The 26393-nt window shown below is 40.3% G+C and overlaps 1 protein-coding gene and 1 long non-coding RNA gene across 3 annotated transcripts in view; one reads left to right on the plus strand and one right to left on the minus strand.

Annotated features, from left to right (window-relative positions):
• Positions 1 to 611: 611 nt before the first annotated feature.
• LOC144597670 (uncharacterized) lies at positions 612 to 4324 on the minus strand. Its single transcript, XR_013547783.1, has 3 exons — positions 4244 to 4324; positions 2505 to 2578; positions 612 to 1283 (listed from the first exon to the last, which is right to left on the minus strand). It is a non-coding gene; the product is annotated as an uncharacterized LOC144597670 (long non-coding RNA).
• Positions 4325 to 4465: 141 nt separating this feature from the next.
• The window catches only part of pcnx4 (pecanex 4), a 29433-nt gene continuing 7505 nt past the window's right edge, over positions 4466 to 26393 (plus strand). The window contains exons 1-9 of one of the 2 annotated variants that reach the window (XM_078406751.1): positions 4466 to 4558; positions 11229 to 11969; positions 12519 to 12695; positions 13600 to 14120; positions 15987 to 16087; positions 17603 to 17725; positions 21118 to 21481; positions 22417 to 22520; positions 24994 to 26060. In XM_078406751.1, coding sequence (XP_078262877.1) covers positions 11281 to 11969; positions 12519 to 12695; positions 13600 to 14120; positions 15987 to 16087; positions 17603 to 17725; positions 21118 to 21481; positions 22417 to 22520; positions 24994 to 26060 — 3146 coding nt within the window. In that variant the 5' untranslated portion in view covers positions 4466 to 4558; positions 11229 to 11280. Of the gene's footprint in view, positions 4559 to 4815; positions 5066 to 11228; positions 11970 to 12518; positions 12696 to 13599; positions 14121 to 15986; positions 16088 to 17602; positions 17726 to 21117; positions 21482 to 22416; positions 22521 to 24993; positions 26061 to 26393 lie in introns of those variants that run through there. The other variant, XM_078406752.1, reaches the window with a different exon arrangement.

The following is a 26393-nucleotide window of genomic DNA, read 5'->3' on the forward strand; positions in this document are numbered from 1 at the left end:
TGGGAAGTATATGGAGAGGGTGCAGAAGAGGTTCACCTGGATCTTTCCTGGATTAAAGAGCATAATCTAAAAGGAGAAGGTGGATTGCTTTCTTTGAATGATCGGAGGCTGAGGGTGACCTGATAGAAGTATACAAATTTATTTGAGACATAGCTATGATAGATAATCAGTGGGGTTTTTTGCCAGAGTGGAAATGTAAAATAATCACAGGGCATGGATATAAGGTGAGAGGGGGGACATTTAAAGGAGACTTGCGTTGAGGAGACTTGCAATAGCAACATTCAAGAGCCATTTGGACAGGCACATGTACACATAGGGGTGAAGGGATATGGACCATGTGCAGGCAGGTAGGGTTAGTTTAAGTTGGCATAATGGCAGCATAGACATTGTGAGCTAAAGGACCTGTTATTGTGCTGTACTGTTCCATGTTCGTCGGGCAAATCCATTCTCTCAGGCTATTTGGAAATAACAATCCAAATTATGTAATCTTAGACACCAGAATCGAATTAGTTTATTGATTTGTTTAATATTAACACAAAGTACATGGAAATATGTACATTCACAAGCAGCACATTTGTTGGGCAGCATGATGCATGATCTCACTCTGCTCAGTTTCAGGGGCCAAACCAGTAACATCTGAACAATATTGCTGCTTTTACACTAATATGGTTTGGAAACTGCTGCATAACATAGTTGGTTAAGTAGAATAGTGACAATTCAAAATTCTGATGCTGAATGAAAAATCTTGAAAATATCCAGGATACTGATGATTCAGTTTGGAAGGGCAGACAAATCAACACATTTTCTGAAGCTTTCTATTGATAAATGAGGCACTTATCTGTGTCACCTTAATTCTGTCTGATTGCTACTTGTATTCCATAGCTACTTCCATGTCTCCAAATGTACCCAGACAGGTCTGAGCCTCTCCGAGTCGTCCAATATTAATCAAGGGATGCAGCAAAACAAAGCCATCACTAATCCAAACTACCATCCAAAGGAAGTCATCACATTACAAGATTGAAATCCTATTTTATTTGATTGATGTCATTGAGTTGTCATTACTGACTAAGAGAGTTCCTTAACAGGAGTAATTTAAGTTGATTGCAATTGTGACGCCCAAGAGAATAATTCATTATGTTTTTGTCGGTAGCAATGATTTGTAAAATACTATTTTGATTCTGAAGCACTTATCTTCTCAATGGAATTGAGCAAGTGTCGTGGTCAAGCACCCTCCAGGGTCCCCCGTCATCTCTTCATACAAGTTTTTCCATTTGTAGGTTAAACTGGACAAAATGATAGTGTGCAGATGTTTTATTTGTTAATGGTGATTTCTGAAAACACCAAAACAGAAACAGTAACAGACATTTTTGAACACAAGAAAATAGGAGCAGGAGTAGGCCAACCGGCCTCTCGAGCCCGCTCCGCCATTCAATACGATCATGGCTGATCCTACCCCAACCCCCTTCCCACTATCGCCCTTCTTCCCACCCAAAATAACCGTGTGGTCTCCTGGGAGAGGCGGAAAAACGGATAAAAACCCAGGCCAATTTGGGGAAAAAATCCAGGAAATTCCTCTCCGACCCCAAGCTAGGCGATCGAAACTTGTCCAGGAGATTACTCAGGTCTTACTATACTAACAATAGCTCATGTCCACTTCCCTGCCCGCTCCCCGTAACCCCTAATTCCCTTGTCTATTAAAAAACAATCTATTTCCGTTTTAAATTTATTTAACGTTCCTGCTTCCACAGCTCCCTGAGGCAGCGAATTCCACAGACTAACCACCCTCTGAGTGAAGAAGTTTCTCCTCATCTCAGTTTTAAAAGTGCCCCCTCTTATTCTAAGACTATGCCCCCTAGTTCTGGTCTCCCCGATCATCGGAAACATCTTTAGCGCATCCACCCGATCAAGGCCCCTCACGATCTTATACGTTTCAATAAGACCGCCTCTCATTCTTCTGAACTCCAATGAGAAAAGTCCCAACCTACTTAACCTTTCCTCATATGTCAACCCCCTCATCCCTGGAATTAACCGTGTAAACCTTCTCGTCACTGCCTCCAGAGCAAGTACATCCTTTCTTAAATATGGACACCAAAACTGCACACAGTATTCCAAATGCGGTCTTACCAATACTGTATACAGCTGCAGCAAAACCTCCCTATTTTTATACTCTATCCCCCTGGCAATAAAGGCTAAGACTCCATTGGCCTTCCTAATCACTTGCTGCACCTGCATACTAACTTTTTGTGATTCCTGTACTAGTACCCCCAGGTCCCTTTGCGTTGTATTACCACGCAGCTCCTCCCCATTTAGATTATATTTTATTTTGATGGTACTTTCCCCCAAATGAAATATACTAAATTGTAACACGTCGTCAATGTGTTTAAAATTGTGCATTGAGAAATTAAATGTTTCAAAAGACAATAATGATAATAGTGACAAAAATGAAATGGTAACAATGGTGTCATGTTTAATAAATAAAAGAATCAAAGATTAAATAAACCTACTGTTATCTTGAGATCTGGGTTTAGCTGGTGGAATAATGTTCTGAACGATACATAAAATTATCTCCAGCCTGTGACTGTTGAGGGACACATTTTATAATTAGTCTTGAAACTCCTCCTCCTTTATAGCAAAAAATGACCAATATTGGCATTGTCCATTCGCCAAAACACATTTACAAATTAAAAAGTTACAGCTGACAATAAAGAACAGGTAGGAAGCACATAACTAAGCAGTCATAAATTGCCCAATATTTTCTGTGGTTCTCAGTTGAAGGAGTAAAGAAGCAAGCTATCAAACTGCTAAAATAATTTGTAGAAACAAGGAATTGCAGATGCTGGTTGACAAAAGCAGAGTGCTGGAGTAGCAGGACAGCTCAAGCAGCATCTCAGGAGAAGAAATTAGACATAGCTTGAAGAGATCTGTCTAAAGAAGGGTGCCGACCCATATCTATCGCCTATCCATATGATGCTGCCTGCCCAGCTGAGTTACTCCAGTATTTTGTGTCTACCTTCGATTTAAACCAGCATCTGTAGTTCTTTCCTACACATTATTGCCTATCCATGTTCTCCTGAGCTGTTGCCTGACCCACTGAACTACTCCAGCACTGTGACTTTCTCTGCTAATTTTGCGTCTATCTTCGGTTTAAAACCGCATCAGCAGTTCCTTCCTACAAAAGGATATTTAATCATTGATTTGAGGAACTACACTATAAATGTGTTGAGTAGTCTTATTGCGTACTTCTCTTCTTCTTCTTCTAGGGAGCATAGGCCATCGACAAATGTCCTCCACCTCACTCGGTTGTTGGCGGTTCCTTCGAGATCTCCCCAGTTGAGCCCACTCCCAGACATTTCTGCCTGGACACCTCTTCTCCAGCTGTTCCTGGGGCGACCTCTTTTTCTTTTTCCTTGGGGGTTTCCATTTCAGGGCTTGCCAGGTGATGTTTGTGGCAGGTTTTCTGAGGGTGCGTCCAATCCAACTCCATTTTCTCCTTCGAATTTGTAAGTCAATGGGATCCTGGATTGTTCTTTTCCACAGGTCCACATTGCTTACTTTGTCTCTCTACCAGATGTTTAGTATTCTCCTGAGGCAGGTGTTAATGAATGTTTGCAGCCTGTTTGTTGTGTGTTTTGTTGTTTTCCACGTCTCTGATCCATACAGTATTACCTGCTTCACATTTGAGTTAAAGATGCGTATTTTGGTGTTGGTTGAGGTGTATTTTGAGCTCCAGATCTTCCTGAGCATGTTAAACACCACCCTAGCCTTATTGATTCTGCTTTTTATTGTATACAGTGGTATTAAATGATATAAAATATGTAGGAAGGACCTGCAGATGCTGGTTTACATCGAAGATAAGACACAAAATGCTGGAGTAGTTCGGCTGGAGAGGCGCCATCTCTGGAGAGAAAGGAATGGGTGAGTTTCATGTTGGCTAAATAGTAACAGTTCCCATTATATTCTAAATCACGAAGGAAATAATCACTAAAAATATTCTTCCTAGAACAGCTCATGTAAATATCAATGAACGCGGTGAAAAGTTGCAATCAGTCTGCGTTGGATGCATGAAGAATACCGTGTTATGTTGGTGTGAAAATGTTAGTTGGATGCCACCATTTGAAGAGAACACATATAGCTGCAAAGTGCATCAACTGAAACTACTTGTTAAATAAAGCTATCTTTACAAGTTGCATTTGTGTAAAAGACTGCAGAAGAAAAGCTAGCCGGCAATGACCGAGCTACTCACACTGGTGATGCTGCAAGTAAGAATTTGATTGTTCTGCCTGGGACATTTTGACAATAAAACTCTCTTGACTCTGGTGGGCAGTCGCCAAGGCTGAGCATTACCCAGGCCCTTGCGTGACGTGACCCTCCCCACCCCCTTCCCCACCCCCTTCCCCTCCCCCTCCCCCTCCATGGACGTCACCACGGTGACCGGGGTGAGAGGTCAGGCGCATGCGTGGCGCGGTAGGGGGCGCCCTGCGTGATGGCCATCGTGGGGACGGAACGCTGGGCGGCTGCACGATGCACATTGGCATCGCATCGCATCTGAGAAGCGTCGGTGGGTCCGAGGACGCGGGCTGGGTCAAACTAAAGCAGCAGCGGCGGGAGTGGGGAGGGGGATGTTGCTTATGTTTGCGGAGGACGTTGCTTGTGTTTGCGGGGAAGGCGGCAGTTTGCAGCTGCTGCCGTGGAAACGGGTGTCGGTGTGTGCGTGTGGAGAGGCGCGGCCGACCGGGTAGGTGGGCGGGTAAGCGGCCGCCGAGCCTCAGGCAGGTGTCATGCCTGCGAGGGCGTGGATTTCACTGCAAGTGCTTGCCAGTTGCCACGGACAGCCAAGCTGTTGCCGAAATTCAACTCTGGCGCCCGTGTGATTAGTACAGTGAAGTTTGCCACCCGCTTGAAACGAAAACCGCTTGCAACCTCGAAACAACATCTTAATATGTTTGTGAAACTGGCCAAGTTTTACAGGCGCTGGGCCGATTTGTGCTCCAAATGCCATGACTGAATCCCACTTCGGAAGTTGTCGTACGAAGTGTCCACGTGTTGCAAAAAAATACCAATACCAGTAAGTTGTAAGGTGCAGGTACTTTAAGAAATCTTTTTAGTTTTGTCTTTGATATCATCCAGTACAGTCATTCTCTCAGTGTTGCGTTTGCCATTGATTTTGAGTTGTGTGATTTGGGAAATAGATCTCAGGCAGTGTAACAAATGTAGGACCCACAAACTCTGTCAAAGGTGGGAGAGGAGGTCATACAATACAATACAATACAATATACAATACAGGGGTACAACGACATTGGGAATGCGCCTCCCATACGATGCAATAATTTAAGTAATTTAGACAACAGCAACCCAACAAAACAATTGTAACAGTTTTAGACAGGGTAAAGTGCAAGTTAATCTATGCGTTGTGACCATCCGGCTCAGCAGCACCGGTTCACAGCAGCTATGGCCCTGGGGATGAAGCTGTTCCTGAGTCTGGAGGTGCGGGCGTAGAAGGCCTTGTATCGTCTGCCCGATGGAAGGAGTTCGAACAGACTGTTGCAGGGGTGTGAAGAGTCTTTGTGGATGCTGGTGGCTTTTCTGAGGCATCGTGTGTTGTAGATGCCCTCCAAGTCTGGTAGCTGTGTATCAACAGACCACAGCCGGTACAAATTGGCAACTACCTTCTTGATAACTATTCACAAAATGCTGGCGTAACTCAGCATTCTTCAGTCTGAAGAAGGGTCTCGACCCGAAACATCACCCATTTCTTCTCTCCTGAGATGTTGCCTGACCTGCTGAGTTACTCCAGTATTTTGTGAATAAATACCTTCGATTTGTACCAGCATCTCCAGTTATTTTCTTATACCTTCTTGATAACAATGAGCACTGGGGCACCTCGTGGTTTTGTGTTCAGTCCCCTGTTCTAATCACTCCATGCCTATGAATGTGTGTATGGATACAATTACAACTCTATCTTTCAATTAGTTAGTAACACCACTATTGTTGAACAACTTATGGATAATGATGACTCAGAGTATTGAAGGAATATTTTTTGTCTGATGGAATAATGCCAGAACAATATTACACTCAACGTCATTAAGATGTTGATTTCAGAAGAGCAAGGCTGAGGATCCATGAACCTTCCTTCATCAATGTGTTGTTGGTGGAGAGAATCAACTTTTCCAAATCCTGGGCATGCACATCTCTGAAGATCTCTCCTGGACCCAGTACATTGATGCAATCATAAAGAAAACCCATCAACACCTCTATTTCCTTAGAAGATTGAGGAGATTTGGTATGTCGACAAATACTCTTTTGAACTTCTATAGGTGTACAATAAAGGGCATATCGACTGGTTGTATCAAGGCCTGGTTTGGCAACTCAAACGCCCTGGAGTGAAAGAGATTACAACAAATGGTGGACTCTACCTGCTCCATCGCAGATACTGACCTCCCCATCATCGACGGAATCTATGGAAGACGTCGCTCCAGGATGGTGTGTTGCCTCCCTGATGTCATGGTCCAGGATGTCTCCAAGCCATTGCAGAACATTCTCAAGCGTGAGGGAGAGGAGCTGGAAGTTGTTGTGCATGTTGGCACAAATAACATAAGTAGGAAAATGGCTGAGGTCTTGCTGACTGAATATAGGGAGTTAGGCAAAAGATTAAAAAGCATGACCCAAAGGGTAATAATTTCTGGGTTCCTCCTGTGCCTCTGTTAGTGAGGGTTGGAATAGGAAAATAGGATAGATGAATGTGTGGCAGAGCCAACAATTCAGATGTTTAGACTATTGGGATCTCCTCTGGGGCAGAGGTGATCTGTACAAGAGGGGTGGTTTGCATCTGGGGAAGGAGACCAATATGCCTGCAGGGAAGTTTGCAAGTTCTACTCAGGATCACTTGGAAGGCTAGTAATTGGAAGGAGCCATGGAAGGTAGAGGTTGGGACATGCAAGTTTCAAAGGAAGTTAGACACGAAAACCTGGAGAAACTCAGCAGGACAAGCAGCATCTCTGGAGAGAAGGAATGGGTGACGTTTCAGATCGAGACCCTTCAGACTCGAAGGAAGGACTGACAGGGAGTGGTGAAGGAATATGGTGACACCGAAGGACTGAAGTAAGTTTATTTCAATCCAAGAAATATTGTGGAGAAAACAGATGAACTTGGAGCCTGGATCGGTGCTTGGGACTTTGATGACATGACCTTTGTGGAAACATGGATGTGAGAGGAACACAACAGGCAGCTCAATGTTTGGGGTTTCGATATTTCAGGTGTGATTGAGATGGAGGTAAAAGACGTGGACGAGTTGCACTACCAATCAGAGCAGACTGCCATGGTTGCACTCAGAGAGGACAGACTGGAGGGTTTATCTGCTGAGGAAATATGGGTAGAGCTTCAAAATAAGAGAAAGGTGCAAGCACTCTAATGGGTCTGTATTCTAGCCCCCCCCCCCCCCCCCCCCCCCCCCAGCCAAATAGTGAGCGGGAGATATATAGCGAGAGGAACATATATGTAGACAAATTACTGAAATATGCCAAGATAACTGAGTTTGTCTTGGTGGGTTACTTTAACTTTTCCAATATTGACTGGGACTTGCTCAGTACCAAAGGCTTAGATGGAGCAGAATTTGTGAGATATATCCAAGAAAGGTTTTTGAAATTGTATGGGGTAATCCAACCCAAGAAGTACTGGACCTGTGTTGGGAAATGAGCCTTATCTGATGACTGGTGTTACAATGAAAGAGCATTTTGGGAATAGTGATCCCAAATATATAAGCTTTAAGATTGTTTTAAATAGGGAGAAGGCTGGACTTGTGGGAGTGTGCTAAATTGGAGTAAGGTAAACCACAACATCATTAATCAGGAGCTCAGGAGAGTACACGGAGAGCAGTTATTATTGTATAAGCCCACATCTGACATGGGAGTCATTTAAAGGCCGGTGGTGGCATGTTCCAGTAAGAAGGGGAGGGGGGATAAGATAGCAAAGTAAGAGAACCTTAGATGACCAAAGAGATCAAAAAGGAAGTGCACGCAAGGCTTAAGCAGATGGAATGTAGACATGGCCTTTGAGGAATATAAAGAAAGAAGAAAAGAACTCAAGTGTGCGATAAAAGGAGCCACAATAGGGCAACTTGGATTAAAGAACATCCAAAGGCTTTATATGAACAAGAGGTAACCAGGGAGAAGGTAGGACCGCACAAGGATAAAGAGTAATCTAAAGGGTAGACAGTCAGAATCTTTTCCCAGGATGGAAAAAAATCAAATACTAGAGGGCGTCGCTTTAAGGTGAGAGTGGCAACATTGAAAGATGTGCAAAGTAAGTTTTTTTCACCGAGGGTGATGAGTGTCCAGTACCCGGAGGTGGAGACAGATACGATAGTGGCATTTAAGAGATTTTGAATAGCATATGGATTATGTGCAGCCATATAAGAGTTGGTCTTGGCATCATGTTTGGCATAGACATTGTGGGCCAAACGGCCTGTTCCTGTGCTGTACTGTTCTATATTCTATGATGTCCGCACCACCTGTGGCAAGATTGATGTCAATGATTATTGGACTGATCACCACCTAATCTGCTCCATTATCTTCATCAGTCTGACCAAGAAACAATGCTACAACAAAATCAATGAGGCAACTCCCAACTAACAGAAGCCAGAGAGAGTGCACAGTTTTTGGATTGCCCGGAATTGTACCATAATTGCCACATGTGAAGAGACTTTTGACTTCTGTACTAGAAAGCACTAGGACTAGTTCTATGAGAATGACCAAGTTGTCAAACAGCTAATTCCTCACAATTGCATGCTTCCTAGTTTCACTGAATATTTTCTGTTTGATCTGATGAACTTTCTGAAACCTCCCCCCCCCCCCCCCACTTCCAGTGAACCACAGGAGTCGGGGGGCTTGGTTGAGCCGAGCAGACTATTTGCAGATCGCTATCCCGTCACAGCTATTGTTTTTGTTCATTTCTGAATATGAACATTTCTCACGAAAGGAAGCAATTACCTTGTGTATGAGACTTGGATAAGCAGGGCTCATAGAAACATAGAAAATAGGTGCAGGAGGAGGCCATTCGGTCCTTCGAGCCAGCACCTTACAAGTCAGGCAATCATCAGGGAAATAGAATTTAATTTCAATAAATCAATAGCTCATTGGATTTAGAAACATAATTTCAATAACTAAGTATTGTTTTCAAGTAAACATTCAAATCAATGGTTGTTTTTCAGCTGGCATGTAAATATTTTCAATTGTCTCCCAGCAGGCTTTTTAGTAGATGTTGAGATGAGATTTATAGACTGATAAGATGCCATGGTTTTTATTGAATGATTTGATCTCAACCAAGATACAAGTAAGAAGCTGCAATTGAGGAGTCACTCGAGATTCTGCTTTCTGAATGTTTATTTCATAAACTAGCCTCAAATGGTGAAATTTTATAATTGCAGGAGACCCATCGTGACAGCCTTCTCCCTTACATGGAGTTACAGTATTCAAATTTGCTGAAAATGTCTGAAGAATCACAGGCAGTGATGTTAACATTTTATTTAATATAAAACAAATAGTGTTTAAAATCTGATATTTCCTTACTCTCAAAGTGATTGATATTTGCTTTGGATATAAAACAGATCTCTGAGGTATTTCGATGCATTATGAGTCAGCTTTTAAAGAATTATGAGTCAGCTGATTGTATAGATATTGTATATTTCATGATCTCAAGAATTCCAAAAGCCTGGTGTATTTACTTAAATAAAAGTAATTGATGTTGTAAATGTAGAAAGTGTGGTACCTAATTAACATGCAAAGTTTACAGAAATGGCAGTGAAATATTCTATTTTAGTGATTGTTTTTCTGAATGGAAGTTTACAGCTCTGATCTTCAAAGTGGTAATGTGGGATCATCTGAGGACAACTCTGTTTAATGTTGTTCATTTTAGTAATGTGGCAGTCTCTCAATTCAGCACAAGAGTGCAGGTTTAGATCTTGTGTTCACACTTATACCATGAGATTTGAATCTTGGCCTTTTGGTTTGGACAAGGGCAAGAGTAATAAGCCATGACCGACACCCACATTGCAGTGACTTTAATTTTTTTTATGTCGTCCTCTTGGTGCTGAATATTCCCATAAAACACAGAATCTGATAATATAGGCAACAGAAAACAAGACGGAATGATGAAATGAAAGAGAGGGAGGGAGAGACCCTCGAGGTGTGAAACCATAGAACACATTTTTGCAGGTTAATAGAAATCCAATCTGCAGATGCTATGGAAACTGGGTAAATAGAAAATTTTGAGACTGAAATCAATGGAATTTTGTTGGGCAAGGCTATGAAGCCATAATAGAGCAAAGCAGATAAGTGTTTGAGGTACAGATTAGTAATGCTGTTAAACCTCAGGGCAAAGTGTAAAGATTTCTGATTATAAATTATAGGTCAGATGTGTCCAATTTTTCCCAGAAATCGGTATCTGCCTTAAATCAGGACTAAGAAGGGTCTTGACCTGAAATGTCACCCATTCTTTAAATCGGGACTATATCCTTTTATTCTCTTGTTCCTCGATGATGGAGAAAATTGTAAGAAAACTGTCTCCATACTATTCACCAAAAATTACATGACTTTGAGAAGCTGAAGTAAAAAAAGTTTTTATAATTTTGTAAATAACAGAAATGTTATCATTATGGAGGGGGGGGAAAAAGGAATATTAAACAATTAATTTTGTGCATTTTATGTGGAATTTGTGAAATAAATATATGTAGCTGGGGCAAAACCTTTGGATTATAAAACGGAAACAACAAACAAACTAATAACTAAACTTTTTATTTTGGCGGGTGGGGGGGCATCTGTGCAATTTGCTTTGTCAAATGTGATCTGACTTGAAATTTGCTGTGTTACAAATGGCTGAATAGATTTTGATTATAAATGAACTAGAGTAAACAAAACCTGATTTGCGGGTCTTAAGCTACCATGACATGGGATATCTTGCTGCTTATGTTGACATTTTGTAAGTTGAGTAGATAGTAATCAAATTTGGTGACTCCTACAATTACACTACCAAGTCCAAACTTCTGATCCCCTCCCTCACCAGAGTCATATCAATCTATATTGTCAATGGAACTGCATCCCTATTGTGAATGAAAATTTTATGGTATATCCAAAATATATGCATTTTGTAAAACATTTATTTTTCAGTAGTTGCATACTAGATATAAATATAATCGGTTATTTAGATGATTTACTATTCAATTCTGACATTTCTAGGCAAAGAAACGTAATGGAAATATTGATGATGTAACAATTATACAAAAGCAGGATGGGTCCAGATGTCCCTCTGCTGAACGACTACAAACAAGATTTTTTTTGGAAGCGGTTTCCACAGACTGTACTTGGAGGACCACGATTCAAACTTGGATACTGTGCTCCACCCTACATCTATGTTAACCAGATCATCTTGTTCTTGATACCATGGGTTTTTGGTGGTGTTGGAACTGTTCTTTACCAGTTAAATATATTGGAAGATTACTGGGCATCGATCCTTGCTGCAGGTTTGATGCTACTGGCAGCTTTCATTATTCAAGGCTTGAATCTGTGGGCAAGGCGGAAGAGTGTGGCTGTCGAAACATTTACTTCAGAAAATACTTTGGCAGATGAAGATGAATTTGATTTTACCAGTTGTGCTGGGTCTGAAACAATAAAATTCATCATACCTGGAAAAAAATATTTGATCAATACAGTTTTTCATTCCATTCTAGCTGGAGCACTATGTGGCCTTGGAACATGGTATTTATTGCCCAACAGGTTAATGATACTATATGTCAACACAGGAGCAACTGCTGTGCTTTTTGTTTTTGGTTGGGTAACAGTGTGCATCGGAGAATATTCATTAATAATAAATACAGCGGTAGAGACTGCTACATTCCAACCACAAGATACATATGAAGTCAATGCACTTACCAGACCCCTTTATATTTTTGCCTTCATTGCAGTGGATCTTGCTTACAGGTATAGTTCTTAAGTCTAATATACTAATTTGTTGAGAGGTTAATTCAAGAATAAGGATGGTGAAGATCCATCCAGATATTAATGTCTTAAAAATAGCACTGTGTGAGACTTAACCACTGTACATCATGACTGAATATACCAGCCAGGTCAAAATATGCTAACTTAGAAATATTTGCCAAACTGAGCAATTTTTGAAAAGGTTATGTGTGCCTTTGAGTTTTTAGAACTGCATTTGGGAATATTAATAGATTGTGTGTTTTAGAAGTAGACTAGTTTGAAACATTGAAAAGTAAAACCTTTAGCTAAATATCTTTATCTTCTGTTCACAAAATCTCTAGTTTGAGGAATGCTGATAGATTACTATTCTGAGATTTGTTTTTCTTTTGTAGTTATAAAAGAGATATTTCCCAGTGACTCCAGTATATGAATTAAAATTTTAAGATTCCCAAGTAAAAACTAAGGCTAAATTCAAAAGACTGATTTAGATTAAAGGATTCCTATAGCTGTAGTGTGATACTTTGGAAATTAATACAATTTTTTCCTCTTTAGGTTTACTATAAACCCAGTCCTGCTTCAAACAGCTCAGATTTTGCACATTATTTTTGTGTTTCTGCCTATGCTTTGGGCAATTGGTATTTTGCCTCCTGTGGATGCACTTGTCTTATGGGTTCTTGAACAAGTCTTGGAATTTGTGTTTGGAGGTTCACCCATGGCAACCAATGTAAGGTAAGATTTAATGTCTTCAAGTGAAAGAAATGAGATGTCTTTGTGACAAAGACATTTTCCCATACAGCCTCATCCTGAAGTGAAAATCCTTTATTTGTATGTCTTATGATGTCCATGTGATACTGCTTTATTTGCATTGTTGTTAAGTTACCGCGTAACAAACATGCCATGCTTTATAATAATGACCTGTGCTATGTTGATTTTCTTGAGTCTAACCACTTAGGTATTATTTTTCTTTCTAATGTTCTCTCTCACCCTCTCATTACTGGGCGGATTAGATTGCTAAAATAATGTCACCATGGTGCTTTGGTCAGGCATTTATGCATTGAAATTTGCTGGGAATGTTAGTGGACTATTTATTCAGGTAGCATCGCAACCATATGTGATAATATTGGATAAAGTCATGAGTAGGTTGGAGAATTGTTATTATACTATTTTCAAAACGTTGCTAGTCATTACGATTTATCAAGCTCAGTTATGATTGAAAATAGGAAAAAAAAGATGTTAGGCATTTGAAATAAAAACAGAAAATGCTGGAAATACTTAGTCGGTCAAGCAACATCTGTGGAAGGGCATCAAGGCACAGTGTAGTGAAAGAAACAATTTAACCATAATTTAAGATGAGTGTGCTTTTACTGAACCAATATTAAATTTGTTGCACACTTGCCAATGCTTCTAATCTCTTGTATTTATCTGTACAAGCAACCCCTGCTTTAGGGGGGAGAGTGATCATATTGTGATTTTCTACAACACAAAGCTAACAACCAGATTCATGTCTATGCAAACATGAAACGGATATACATGATTGATTGACTAATTTATAAAGGCTTCCTGGTAAGCAGATAAATTTTACCCCTCTCTTAAACTACTTTAAATTTTCCATTTTCACTTTGTATTTCTGCAGGCTATTCGTCATGTTTACTGTGTCAGCTGGAGTAGTGATCGCAACATTCTTTATTCCCAGCACTCTTGGTGTAGTTCTCTTCACAACTGGAATGGGATTTATTCTTAGTCTTGATCTCAGTCAGTTAGAGACTTCATTCAGATTCTGCTGCAGGACAGCTGACGGCTCTTTACAATATCCCCAAAATTCTAGTCATCGAATTGGATGGCAGTTTGGCTGGAAAGAGATCGTGATTTATATTAGTATTTTTATACTGATGCTTACTGAAGCTGGATTATTACATTGCTTTGCAAGAAATTCAACTACATCTGGAATAAGTCCACAGACCATATTAAGCTATATATTAATAGTGACATTAGTAGGATGGAAGATTTGCCAAGAGATTCAAGGTGCATTTATTTTATTTGGATTATTTCGGAATCCTTTCTTTCCAAAAGGCATACGAACTGTTCAAGTCTTTGAGCAGAAACGAACAATATTGATGAGGGTCGCCTTGATTCAAAGGATTCTTTTCAATTACAGTAAGTTTTCTAAGAGTGTAATAAATTTGGTGGCTATTATTACATATAATTTGTGTTTATATCTGTGCCTTTCTCTTTTTTAAATTTCCCTTTCCGTCTCCACTGTTTAATAATTATCCCACATTGAATATAACTTAAGAAAAAACTGACTACCCTATCTGTGGCTCTTATAATTTTGTGTATTTCTATCAAGTCGTTCTTCTGCCTCCTTCGCTTCAAAGAAAAGAAACAGGCTGTCCATTCTCCCCTGACAACGAAGTCCACCAATCCAGACATGTCCTGGCGAATCTCCTCTGCACTCATATATGTCCTACCATTCTTTTACTCTAAATTCATCACCTCACATTTGTCAAGATCTATATCTTGTTGTAGCCTCAGACAATCTTCCTCACTCTGCACAAGAACACTAGTTTTCATGTTATGCCCCTCAGGATCTTATGTCTCAACAAGGTCATCACACTTTTATCTAAGCTCCAAAGAATACAGAACTGGCTGCAGTTCAGAGCGGCACGGTGACGCAGCGGCAGAGTCGCCGCCTTACTATGACCGTGTGAGCTTTCTCCAGGTGCTTTGGTTTCCTCCCACATTCCAAAGATGTTCAGGTTTGTAGGTTAATTAGCTTCAGTAAAAATTGTAAATTATCTCTAGTGTGCAGGATAGTGCTAATGTATGGGAATCGCAGGACTGTGTGGACTCGGTGGGCTGAAGGGCCTGTTTCCGCACTGTATCTCTAAACCAATCTGTTTGGCCTCTAATGATCATTCTTATCCTAAAGAATTTGGTGAACCAAAAGTGTTGGAGTAAGTCAGCAGGCCAAGTAGCATCTGTCTCCCAGCATGTCTCCATTGGCTTTGTGAATCTATTTTGGACTGTCTCCAATTCTCCTTTTTTTCCTTCCCTAAATAAGGGAACCAAAACTATGTGCTATACTCTAAGTGTGGCCTCACTTACACACGGTACAATTTTATGCCTAGTTACAAAGGTATTTAGATCCAGAACACCAGTGCTAAGAAACAGCATATTTCTGACACGGGCCTTCTGGATTTGTATGCTAATAATTAGGAATATTTGTGGTAAGACCGGCATATTCTTCAGCATCTTTTTAGTCATTAAAAACTAAATGGAAAGTGAACCCATTTTCTTGATGAGGCCATTACAGGCAAGGTACACATGTATTGTACATTCCTAATTGCCCATGAAGGTTGTAATCAGCCACCTTTTTTCAACTGTTGCAGAACTGCTTGTGAAGGTGCTTCCATTGTGTCATTGGAAATGTCCCAAATTTCAACCCAGTCAGTGGAAAATCAGTGATTTGTTTCAAAGTCAGGATGATATGAGGATTGAAGTAGCACAACAGGGTATTCAAGAGTCCATTGTTTAATTGTCACATGCACCGGAAACAGAACAATGACATTTTTACTTGCTGGAACTTTTACAGGCATATTAATGCAACAATACAATAAATATAAAATAATGCAATAGATATCAGCTGTACTAGGTAATAGAATTCACATCAGTGATCGTCCCCACTTTGGGTACACCAAAATCTGTTTAATTCTAAAGCTGGAAGTGCTGCAAAGTAACAAGTAGTGAAAGAATTTTCTTTTTCCAACGACTCCCACTTGGCCTGTGGCTGTATTTCCCAATAATGTAATTGGAACTTAATAGCATTTAAACATGTTGAAAATGTATCTGTGAAGCTTTTATTTGTATTGGTGGTATGAGGAGAATGCAAGGTGGACACTAAGACATAAAATCAGGGATATGGTAACTCTTGATGATTATCACAAAGATTTTGATGAAGTAGTCAGTATTTTGGTGATGACAACGGGATTAATCTATTCTAATAACAATTTGTTGTTGCAGTCTCTCCATTTGCCATGTTAGCCTTTCTTTCAGTGGATTCTTCACTACAGTATATCCATACAGCATCCCTTTGTATTGGATTTACACGAGCTTTTCGCATGGTAAGTTATGTACTGTTTTGGTGCAATGACGTTTTAAATTTATACAATTCCTACTATTTAGGGGTCACATGACCATCACATTGAGAACTAATATTTGCTAGTAAACCAAAAGTTATCTTATGGTATTATTCTTGGATGCCAATTAGTCTCAACCTTATTGTTTAAATTTTATTTGTCCATTTAATTTTGAAAATATCAAAGGCATTTCTCCATCAAATCGCATCGCATTTTGGAACCCACAGTTGATCTTTCCTATTCTTTCTGATCTTAATATTTACGATTTCTGTCCATCTGATTAGATTGTGGCAGAAATTAGGAGCACATTCTATTTAATTTATAGCTTGGAGAAAAAAATGAATCTTTAAATCTGGATGATACATTATAAAGCTTACCTACTAAAACATTTGAAAAATATAGCGAGGCTATGCAAATGTAAGTGGATTTTTTATACAGTGAAAAATCATAATTATTATTGAATGACTTTCTGACACTGAAGTTTACTTTAACACTTGTGATATTGTTTCCATTAGCTATTATAGATATTGTCATTTTGTTTCTTATCTCTGTCCCATTTTTTAACTTGGTGCATGTTAAAATTTAATATTTTAATTTACTCCTTGTGATTCAAACTATGTGCCTCAAAAATTATTCTTCATCATGATTGGTTGAAGAAGCATATTGTTGCTTAGCCTGTTTACTCAACCCTAGAGTCCTGCAGTAGCTTCCCAATAACCCTAATGTTTGCTTAAAATCTCACAAATAACATACGGGCAGCTATGAGCATGATGAAGGCCAATTCATTGTTCTTCATCATGCTTATAGCTTCTCACTTGTTGCTGCTTTGCTGCCAATGTGCAATATTCAGGCCACGGTATCTATGCTAAGAGACTTCATCGAAACATAGAAAATAGGTGCAGGAGGAGGTCATTCGGCCCTTCGAGCCAGCACCGCCATTCATTGTGATCATGGCTGATCATCCACAATCAGTAACCTGTGCCCAACTTCTCCCCATATCCCTTGGGTCCACTAGCCCCCAGAGCTCTATCCAACTCTCTCCTAAATCCATCCAGTGATTTGGCCTCCAATGCCCTCTGGCAGAGAATTCTACAAATTCACAACTCTCTGGGTGAAAAGGTTCCTTCTCACCTCAGTTTTAAATGGCCTCCCCTTTATTCTAAGACTGTGACCCTGGTTCTGGACTCCCCCAACATTGGGAACATTTTTCCTGCATCTAGCTTGTCCAGTCCCTTTATAATATTATATGTCTCTATAAGATCCCCTCTCATCCTTCTAAACTCCAGTGAATACAAGCCTAGTCTTTTCAATCTTTCCTCACATGACAGTCCCGCCATCCCAGGGATCAATCTCGTGACCCTATGCTGCATTGCCTCACGTCAACGTCTTTAAAATCCTAATTTTTAAATTACCTGGGATAAGTTTTCATACTTGAGAGCAATTATTACTGATTTTGACATCATTATTATTATTTTTTAAATTGTCTATTTAACTATTTAGGTGTGGCAATATACAGAGAATGCACTATTGGAAGTGGTAGTAATAGCAATCGTGCGACTTGCCACATTGCATTCAACTTTAGTATGGTGGAACAGTTTGGGCACAGGAATTCAACTTTTAATGGTAACTGCTTATTTTATTTTTTTGGTTTGTTATTTACCTCTCAAAAGATATCTTAATAACAAGATATTACTTTTTTAATTCACTGTAATTCAGACAGTTTGAAATTTGTCTTTTTGCAGACACGGTGAAGAGATCTTCAATGTACATTTAAAAATATTGAATTTGATATTATAACAACATGCACTTTAAATAAGCACAAATGCTCTAGTAAATTAGTACTTATTTCTGAATCCAGTGTTGGGTTATGACTTTACCTATTTGTGAACTCCGACTTGATTTTAAAAATGAACTAAATTGAAGCTCTAACAATTATACTGGTAACACATACTTGCTAATTTTATCTTTTCTTTTTTTGGTTTTTGTCCCTTTCCTACCTTTTGCTGTAAGACATTTGAATAGAGGAGCATTTGTTACTGCAGTGTTATAATACAGCCAAATTATTATTTCTTAAATAAGTTTTAAAAGAAGGGTTTATTAAATTTTTATTAGTTTGAAAATAGTTGCTTCAAACACTAAAAGAGACAAGTATTGGAGTAAATTGGCTGGTCAGGATGCATTTTTGGAGAACATGGATAGGCGACCTTTCGGGCCAGGACCCTTCAGTCTGAATTCGGATGAATTCAGATCTATTCAGTAGGTCTGAGTTACTCCAGTATTTTGGGTTTTAAAAAAAAATTGTAAACCAGTGTCTGCATTTCCATGTTTGTTTCAATCTCGGGTCTGTTTTAGAAAATAAAATAGTGAAATTAGATTAATGTATTTGGTGAATGCAGAGCTGGAAGATTATTCTTTCACCCTTGGTAGACACTAAAAGCTGGAGTAACTCAGTGGGACAGGCAGCATCTCTGGAGAGAAAGAATGGGTGACGTTTCGGGTCGAGACCCTTCTTCAGGCTGGGATAAGGGAAACAAGAGATTTTGACGATCATGTAGAGAGATAAAGAACAATGAATAAAAGATATGCAAAAAAGTAATGATGATAAAGGAAACTGGTCCTTTTTAGCTGTTTGTTGGGTGAAAACGAGAAGCTAGTGCAATTTGGGTGGGGGAGTGATAGAGAGAGAGAGAGAGAGGGCATGCAGGGCTACCTGAAGTTAGAGAAATTAATATTCATACCACTGGTCTGTAAGCTGCCCAAGCGAAATATGAGATGCTGTTCCTCCAATTTGCATTTAGCCTCACTCTGACAATGGAGGAGACCTAAGACTGAAAGGTCTGGGAATGGGAAGGAGAAATCAAGTGTTTAGCAACCGGGAGATCAGGTAGGTTCAGGCGGGCTGAGCGAAGGTGTCCAGCGAAACGATCGCCCAGTCTTTGTTTTTTCTTGCCGATGTATAAGAGTCCACATCTTGAATAACTGATACAGTAGATGAGATTGGAGGAGGTGCAAGTGAACCTCTGCCTAATCTGAAAGGACTGTTGGGGTTCCTGGACAGAGTCGAGGAGGAGGTATGGGGTCTGGTGTTGCATCTTCTACGGTTGCAGGAGAAGGTACCTGGGGAGGGGGTGGTTTGGGTGGGAAGGGATGAGTGGACCAGGGAGTTACGGAGGGAACGGTCTCTGCGGAACGCAGAAAGGGGAGGGGATGGGAAGATATGGCCAGTGGTGGGGTCCCGTTGTAGGTGACGGAAATGTTGGCGGATGATTTGTTGGATCCGTGGCTGGTGGGGTGGAAGGTGAGAACGAGGGGGATTCTGTCCTTGTTACGAGTGGGGGGAGGGGGAGCAAGAGCGGAGCTGCGGGATGTAGAAGAGACCTTAGTGAGAGCCTCATCTATAATGGAAGAGGGGAAGCCCCGTTTCCTGAAGAATGAGGACATCTCTGATGCCCTAGTGTGAAACACCTCATCCCGGGCGCAGATGCAGCGTAGACGGAGGAATTGGGAGTAGGGGATAGACTTTTTGCAGGAGACCGGGTGGGAAGAAGTGTAGTCCAGATAGCTGTGCGAATCAGTGGGTTTATAGTAGATGTCAGTCACTAGTCTGTCTCTTGTGATGGAGATGGTGAGGTCCAGAAACAGGAGGGAGATGTCGGAATTAGTCCAGGTATATTTAAGGGCAGGATGGAAATTGGAAGTGAAGTGTATGAAGTCAGTGAGTTCTGCATGAGTACAAGAGGTAGCGCCAATGCAGTCGTCGATGTAGCGGAGGTAGAGTTCGGGGATGGGGCCGGTGGACGCCCAGAACAGGGATTGTTCGACGTACCCGACAAAGAGGCAGGCATAGCTAGGGCCCATGCGAGTGCCCATAGCTAAGCCTCTGGTTTGGAGGAAGTGGGAGGAGTCAAAGGAGAAGTTGTTAAGGGTAAGAACCAGCTCTGCGAGGCGGAGGAGAGTGTTAGTAGATGGGGATTGGCTGGGAGGAAGAAACGGAGGGCTTCGAGACCATCCTTGTGGGGGATGGAAGTGTAGAGTGACTGGACATCCATGGTAAAGATGAGGGAGTGGGGGCCTGGGAACCGGAAGTTATCGAGGAGATGGAGAGCTGGTGAGGTGTCTTGGACGTAGGTGGGGAGGGATTTGACCAGGTGGGATAGGATGGAGTCGAGGTAGGTGGAAATAAGTTCGGTGGGACATGAGCAGGCAGAGACAATGGGTCTGCCGGGACAGTTCTGTTTATGGATTTTAGGTAGGAGGTAGAATCGGGCCGTGCGGGGGTGGGGAACTATAAGTTTGGAGAAGTTCGTGAGCAGTACTGTTCATTTTGGAAGTGATTTCTTCCTGTTGAGTAGAGAGTGAATTTTTAAGAGTAATACGACTGTTTTGACAACATTTTAACAAAGTTGTTATTTAGCTTTTTTTGCGCACTGCATATAAAGTTGATATTTTGTTTAATATCTTAATGCAGTTAATTGGATGCATAACGTTCATAAATAGCCTCAACTGTATTGACTACTGGATAAAGAAGTAGCAACACTAAATGTGTAGGAAGGAACTGCAGATGCTGGTTTAAACTGAAGATAGACACAAAAAGCTGGAGTAACTCTTCAGCTAAAAAGCTGGAGCATTTTCTTCAGACTGAAGAAGGGTCTCGACCCGAAACGTCACCCATTGCTTCTCTCCAGAGATGCTGCTTGTCCCGCTGAGTTACTCCAGCTTTTTGTGTATATCTTTGGTTAGGAACACTAAGTCTTCCAGCACAATAATCATTAAAAAATTTGTTTTCAATCATAGTTTTCCCTTAACTTTTGGCTTTTCTGCTGTTTTCAGATGCTGCAAAGCACCTTCCAATTTCATTTCTGTTACCTAAATAATATAAATGATTTGTAGAAAATATAAATCATGTTTTATATATATATTTTTTAATCATGACTTGATGTTAAAAGATAAAACTTGTTGACATTTGTATCAAAATTTGCCGAGTCGTATAAACTACTTATTATCATATTTTTTAGGTTGGTATTATACGAGATCGCATCTTTCAAGCAGTTACCAAGCTCAAGTTTGCTTTGACTGTACTTGTCTCCTCTTGGACAGAGAAGAAACAACGTCGCAAATCTTCGAGTGCCATAATCATTTTGAATATTATTTTGTTCCCAGTTGTGCTAATGATCATCGCTCTGGCCTCAGCACTGTCAGCCCCTTTACTTCCATTATTTACACTACCAGTGTTTTTGGTGGGATTTCCTCGACCGAATAAAAGCTGGCCTGGATCTGTGGGTGATGCTGCGTGCATATGTCCTGATTCAGTATATTACCAGCATATGAGGCACAATCTGGCTGCAGCATTGTGTACAGCATTTTCTGCTGGTAGCTTGGGTAGGTAAAGAATAATTACATTACTGCTCTTGATAGTCCATAAGAATTTTAGTGTTCAGCTTTGCTAAATGTTTCAGAATCTCCTGAACTTTGTTAATACACCAAACTAGCCTCTTAAATCCAAACAATTCCATATAAGTTATACAATTTATGTATTTCTATTTTCTAATTATTTGAATGCTTTTTAAAACATGTAAAACTTCATTTATTTCAGTTATAGACATGAATGTTGTTTTCAACATGGGTGTGTTTCATAATTTGTACTTATGTTCACATTAATAATTTAAAATGTTTAGTGGTCCATATTCCTACTGATCAATTTAATTGCATATTGATGAGCATAAAATAAAGTATCGCATTAGATGCAGTGAGTGAAATCAATGATTGCTGCCTAGGCTAGAAACATTATTTGAATATTAAAATTGCTTAAGTGTTTTCATGATTCCATTTACTTTGGGTCATTTCATAGTGAAATATCTGGAAATTTTTCATATCTTTAATTTTAAATATTTGCAAATTTATTTAATTTATTCTCAATAGCAAATGGTGCAATTTGAAGATTCACCAAAAGTTGCATTTACTGAAATAACACTGCTTTGTGTAAGCTCGTTATGAGTCGGAGTTCAACTTCAGACAGTTAAAAAATACTAATATTGGACATGTTTGACTGCATAATTTTGTTCAGTTCATTTACAGGATCAGCATATTGCTGGCAAGGCCAGCATTTATTTTTCCCATTACTAATTGCCCTGCTTTATTGAACCACACCATTCCAAACTGTCTAATATCCAGATTTTATATAAACGACTAATTATCAACAATGCACTAAATTATTTTTATTCCATATCCACTTTGTCTGTGTACAAACTCTTTGTATACATCTTGCTTTTAAAATTCCACGTTCATATATCAATTATTTGCCATTTTATCTCCAGGGAATCCTACACCCGGCTGTCATTACCTGTGCCGCTTTCAGGATCGTTTAGTATGGATCTTAATTTTGGAAAGAGGTTTTGGTTACTGCTGCATTAACATTAAGGTATGTTTACAATATCCAATTTAAAAAAAGTTTTGCATCATAAAATGGTCATTCCAAGCCTCTATTCTGTCACTTGAGACCGTACATGGAGTGAGTTTGGTTAATCTATCTATTTTTATTTATATATATAATCCCCGTTTGTTGTGTGGAAAAATAACTGCAGATGCTGGTACAATTCGAAGGTATCACAAAATGCTGGATTAACTCAGCAGGTCAGGCAGCATCTTGGAGAGAAGGAATGGGTGACGTTTCGGGTCGAGACCCTTCTTCAGACTGAAGAAGGGTCTCGACCCGAAACATCACCCATTCCTTCTCTCCAAGATGCTGCCTGTCCTGCTGAGTTACTCCAGCATTTTGTGATATCCCCGTTTGTTTGTTTGTTTGTTTGTCCTTGTCAGGTATGTTTCTTTGTGTGGTTTTCATTTGGAAAAAAAAGGTACACGATAGCGTGACAATTTTAGGCCCACCCTATTCACCATTCCCCCGTGGTCTGAATAAATCGACTTTTGTTACTTTTCAAAAACAATTTATCTAATAAACTTTATTAAATGCGCTCCCCCCCCCGGGAGGGCTGGCGCACGTCGTGGCCTGACCTTCCTCCCCTGATGCAGCGTGGCTGCAGAGGGTCCAACAAGATGGCCACTCGCTGCCGACCGCTGCAGGAGACGTTTCGGGTTCACGGCTAACTCTGCCCAACGCAATGGACGCCCGGGACTGTCGTGAGTGGCTCCCGCTACCCTTCCCTGTCCCCCCTCGCCCGGCCATGGCCCCCGGGGATGCTCCACGTCTGCTAACAGGTCCGCGGATCAGTAGGGTTGCGGGACCCAGCACGGTCCCGGGGGACACTCCCTGCCCGCCACCGGGTCCTGCCGATGGCCCCGGGGGATGCTACCCACCTGCCAACGGGTCCATGGATCATGGCTTACTGGGCCCGCAGCAGAAATTTGCAACTAACGGGTGCACACCTGTCTAGTATATAGATTACTAAACCCATATTGTATATGCTACATATATATTAGTATATATATGCGTATATATATATATTGCATTTTGGTACGTTCCCGAAATACTGCCAAAACGGCGCACGATAGCGCGACAATTTTAGCACCACCTTAATCTTTGTCCTGCGATTCAAATGGTTGTTATATTTTAAACATTTTTCACTTTTTAAACTTTTAAAATCACCTTTTTAAACTCTAAAAATCACCTTTTAAACTTTAAAAATCACCTTTTTAAACTTTAAAAATCACCTTTTTAAACTTTAAAAATCACCTTTTTAAACTTTAAAAATCACCTTTTTAAACTTTAAAAATCACCCTTTTAAACTTTAAAAATCCCTTTTCTATCTGCCCTGCCCGTCATCCGTGTTCAACGTCACAATGGGAACCCAAAGGGTCCGCGTGTTTGACGCCACAATGGCATCTGTACCTGCGCAGTTGGGGCCCGTTGATCTGATACGTAAGATGGCCGCCGGTTCCACGCGTGCGCAGAGCAAATGGGTCCGCGTCTGCGCAGTTGGGGCCCGTTGATCTAATACTCACATAAGATGGCCGCCAGAGCCCGCAGGAGAGATTTGGGCCCAACGGGTCCACGTCCGGCTGGTGCCCTTTAATATTCTATGGAATACGCCGAAATATCAAAGTACACATTGAATAGAATACTTATTCACAAAATGCTGGAGTAACTCAGCAGGTCTGGCAAAATCTCAGGAGAGAAGGAATGGGTGACGTTTCGGGTCGAGACCCTTCTTCAGACTGAATAGAATACTGGGAATTTGACATGATTGTACATTTCTTCTCTCGGAAGTGGTCACAGGTCACACTAGATTCCTGAAGTGTTCATATCACCACAGCAATAAGAGTTTATTTTGATAAACACCAATAATCTGATCACGCCGCAATTGAAATGCTTTACTTGTTGTCACACTCTCTTCTCCATTGTTGAACAAAATTGCAAATATGTTCATGCCAAATTTATTCTCAGGTATCATATAACACAGTAGAAAATATTGTAATCGTTTCTTAAACCAAATGATGATATTTTTTATTATATGGTTCAGATTACATAAATAAATGCATATATTTTTGCCTGAATCTGAATCTGAATCTGGCTTCTGACATGTGATGACATTCTATTCGTATGGTGCCAAACATAGATGATAGGCTATTATTGAATGTTTGTTTGACCAATGTTAAATATTTGGCCCTGGCAATGTTCATACTGATTTTGTTTGCCCAAAGTTAGACATTAGGTGGAAGGTACACAAAGTGCTGGAGTAACTCACCAGGTCAGGCAGCATCAATGGAGAACGTGGACTTTTCGGGTCAAGACCCTTCAGTTACTCCAGCACTTTGTCTCCTTTTGTATATTAACCATAATCTGTAGTTCTTTGTTTCTAGATATAAAATGATATGTATTGTCATGTTCAGGACAATTTTTATATTTAATAAGTTACTGTTTGGCTATTTACCAGGGTTTGGAGCTCCAAGAAACTTCGTGCCACACTGCAGAAGCTCGACGAGTGGATGAAGTGTTTGAAATGAGCTTTGAGCAAAATAACCAAGCAAGAACCTGCTCTTTAAATCATCATTTTAGCAATATCTTGACGCCGTCCACTGTACTACCAGTGCTGGTTTACTCTGATGCACGGAACGTATTAACCGGAATCATTGACTCACTGGAAAACCTAAAACATCTAAAGGAAGATTATGCTAAAGTCTTTATATGGGTACTTTTACAGTACATAAAAAATAAATCAAATTCTGAACAAGTTCAAGACAATCAGCCACTACACCAAAATACAACCTGGTTAGAAGAGAATATAGTTACATCAATGCGAACAGGATCATATAAAGGTCGTAAAAATTCTTTTAGTATAAATTCAGAAATATTTCCGGATTGGTCAGATGAAGATATATTTGAATTAGAGTCTGTTGGAAAAAAGACGGGAATACATCCAATTAAAAACACTACACGTATGCAACAAATGACAACCGAACCTATTATAACATCCATTCCTGGGAGTCTTGAAACACAAAGCTTATCCTCTGACATAAATGATGAAGAATTACCAAACAGAACACCCATGTATGGACTTCCTGCTACTGATAAAGGAAAACATGGATTAATGGAAACAAGTACCCAAGAGATGGTCCCAGCGGTTGTCTTCAGTTCTCCTTACTCGCATAAGCTAAAAGTGCCAGAGAATTGGCGATCAGGGCCTTTCCCTTCTCTACTGCTTCAAGAATTCTTGAAATCTTTCCCTGAGGATTGGTATTCATTTGTTCTTAATCTTTTGGATATTTTCCACTCTGATGAAAAAAAATCCATTATCTTTGAAGTGATAGGAGACACAACTTTGAAGGATATGTATTCCCATGTGGTAATGAGTTGTTACGGAATAATGTTAGGAACTGACTCCATAGTCCCAAGCCCCAATCAGGTCTTCAAAGTGTATTCTGGTGATATGCCATGGTCTCTGGGTTTAGATTGGCTGACTCAAAAACCAGAGCTACTTGGACTTGCACTAAAAGCATTCAGGTAATTAAATGCTCTAATATGCCTCTTTGGATGTTGTTTTAGTGGGATGTCTGATCGGGGAGGACGACATTAGTCATGTTGGTTGCATCGAGCCTGGCCTGGAGGCACAGCAGGAAAGGATGAAGTTGGGCAGAGTAGTGATAGGAGGCTCGTTATTTAGAGCACATACAGGAGATTCGGTGGCAATAAACAAGACTCCAGGGTGGTGTGTGTTGCCTCCCTGGTGCCAGGGTCCAGGATGCCTTACATGAGCTGATATTCTTGAGGGGTTGCAGTCATTGTGCACGTTAACACAAATTACATAGGTAGGAAAAGGGATGAGATCCTGTAAAA

This window comes from Rhinoraja longicauda, chromosome 10 (genome assembly GCF_053455715.1).
Source record: "Rhinoraja longicauda isolate Sanriku21f chromosome 10, sRhiLon1.1, whole genome shotgun sequence".
Classification (NCBI taxonomy): domain Eukaryota; kingdom Metazoa; phylum Chordata; class Chondrichthyes; order Rajiformes; family Arhynchobatidae; genus Rhinoraja; species Rhinoraja longicauda.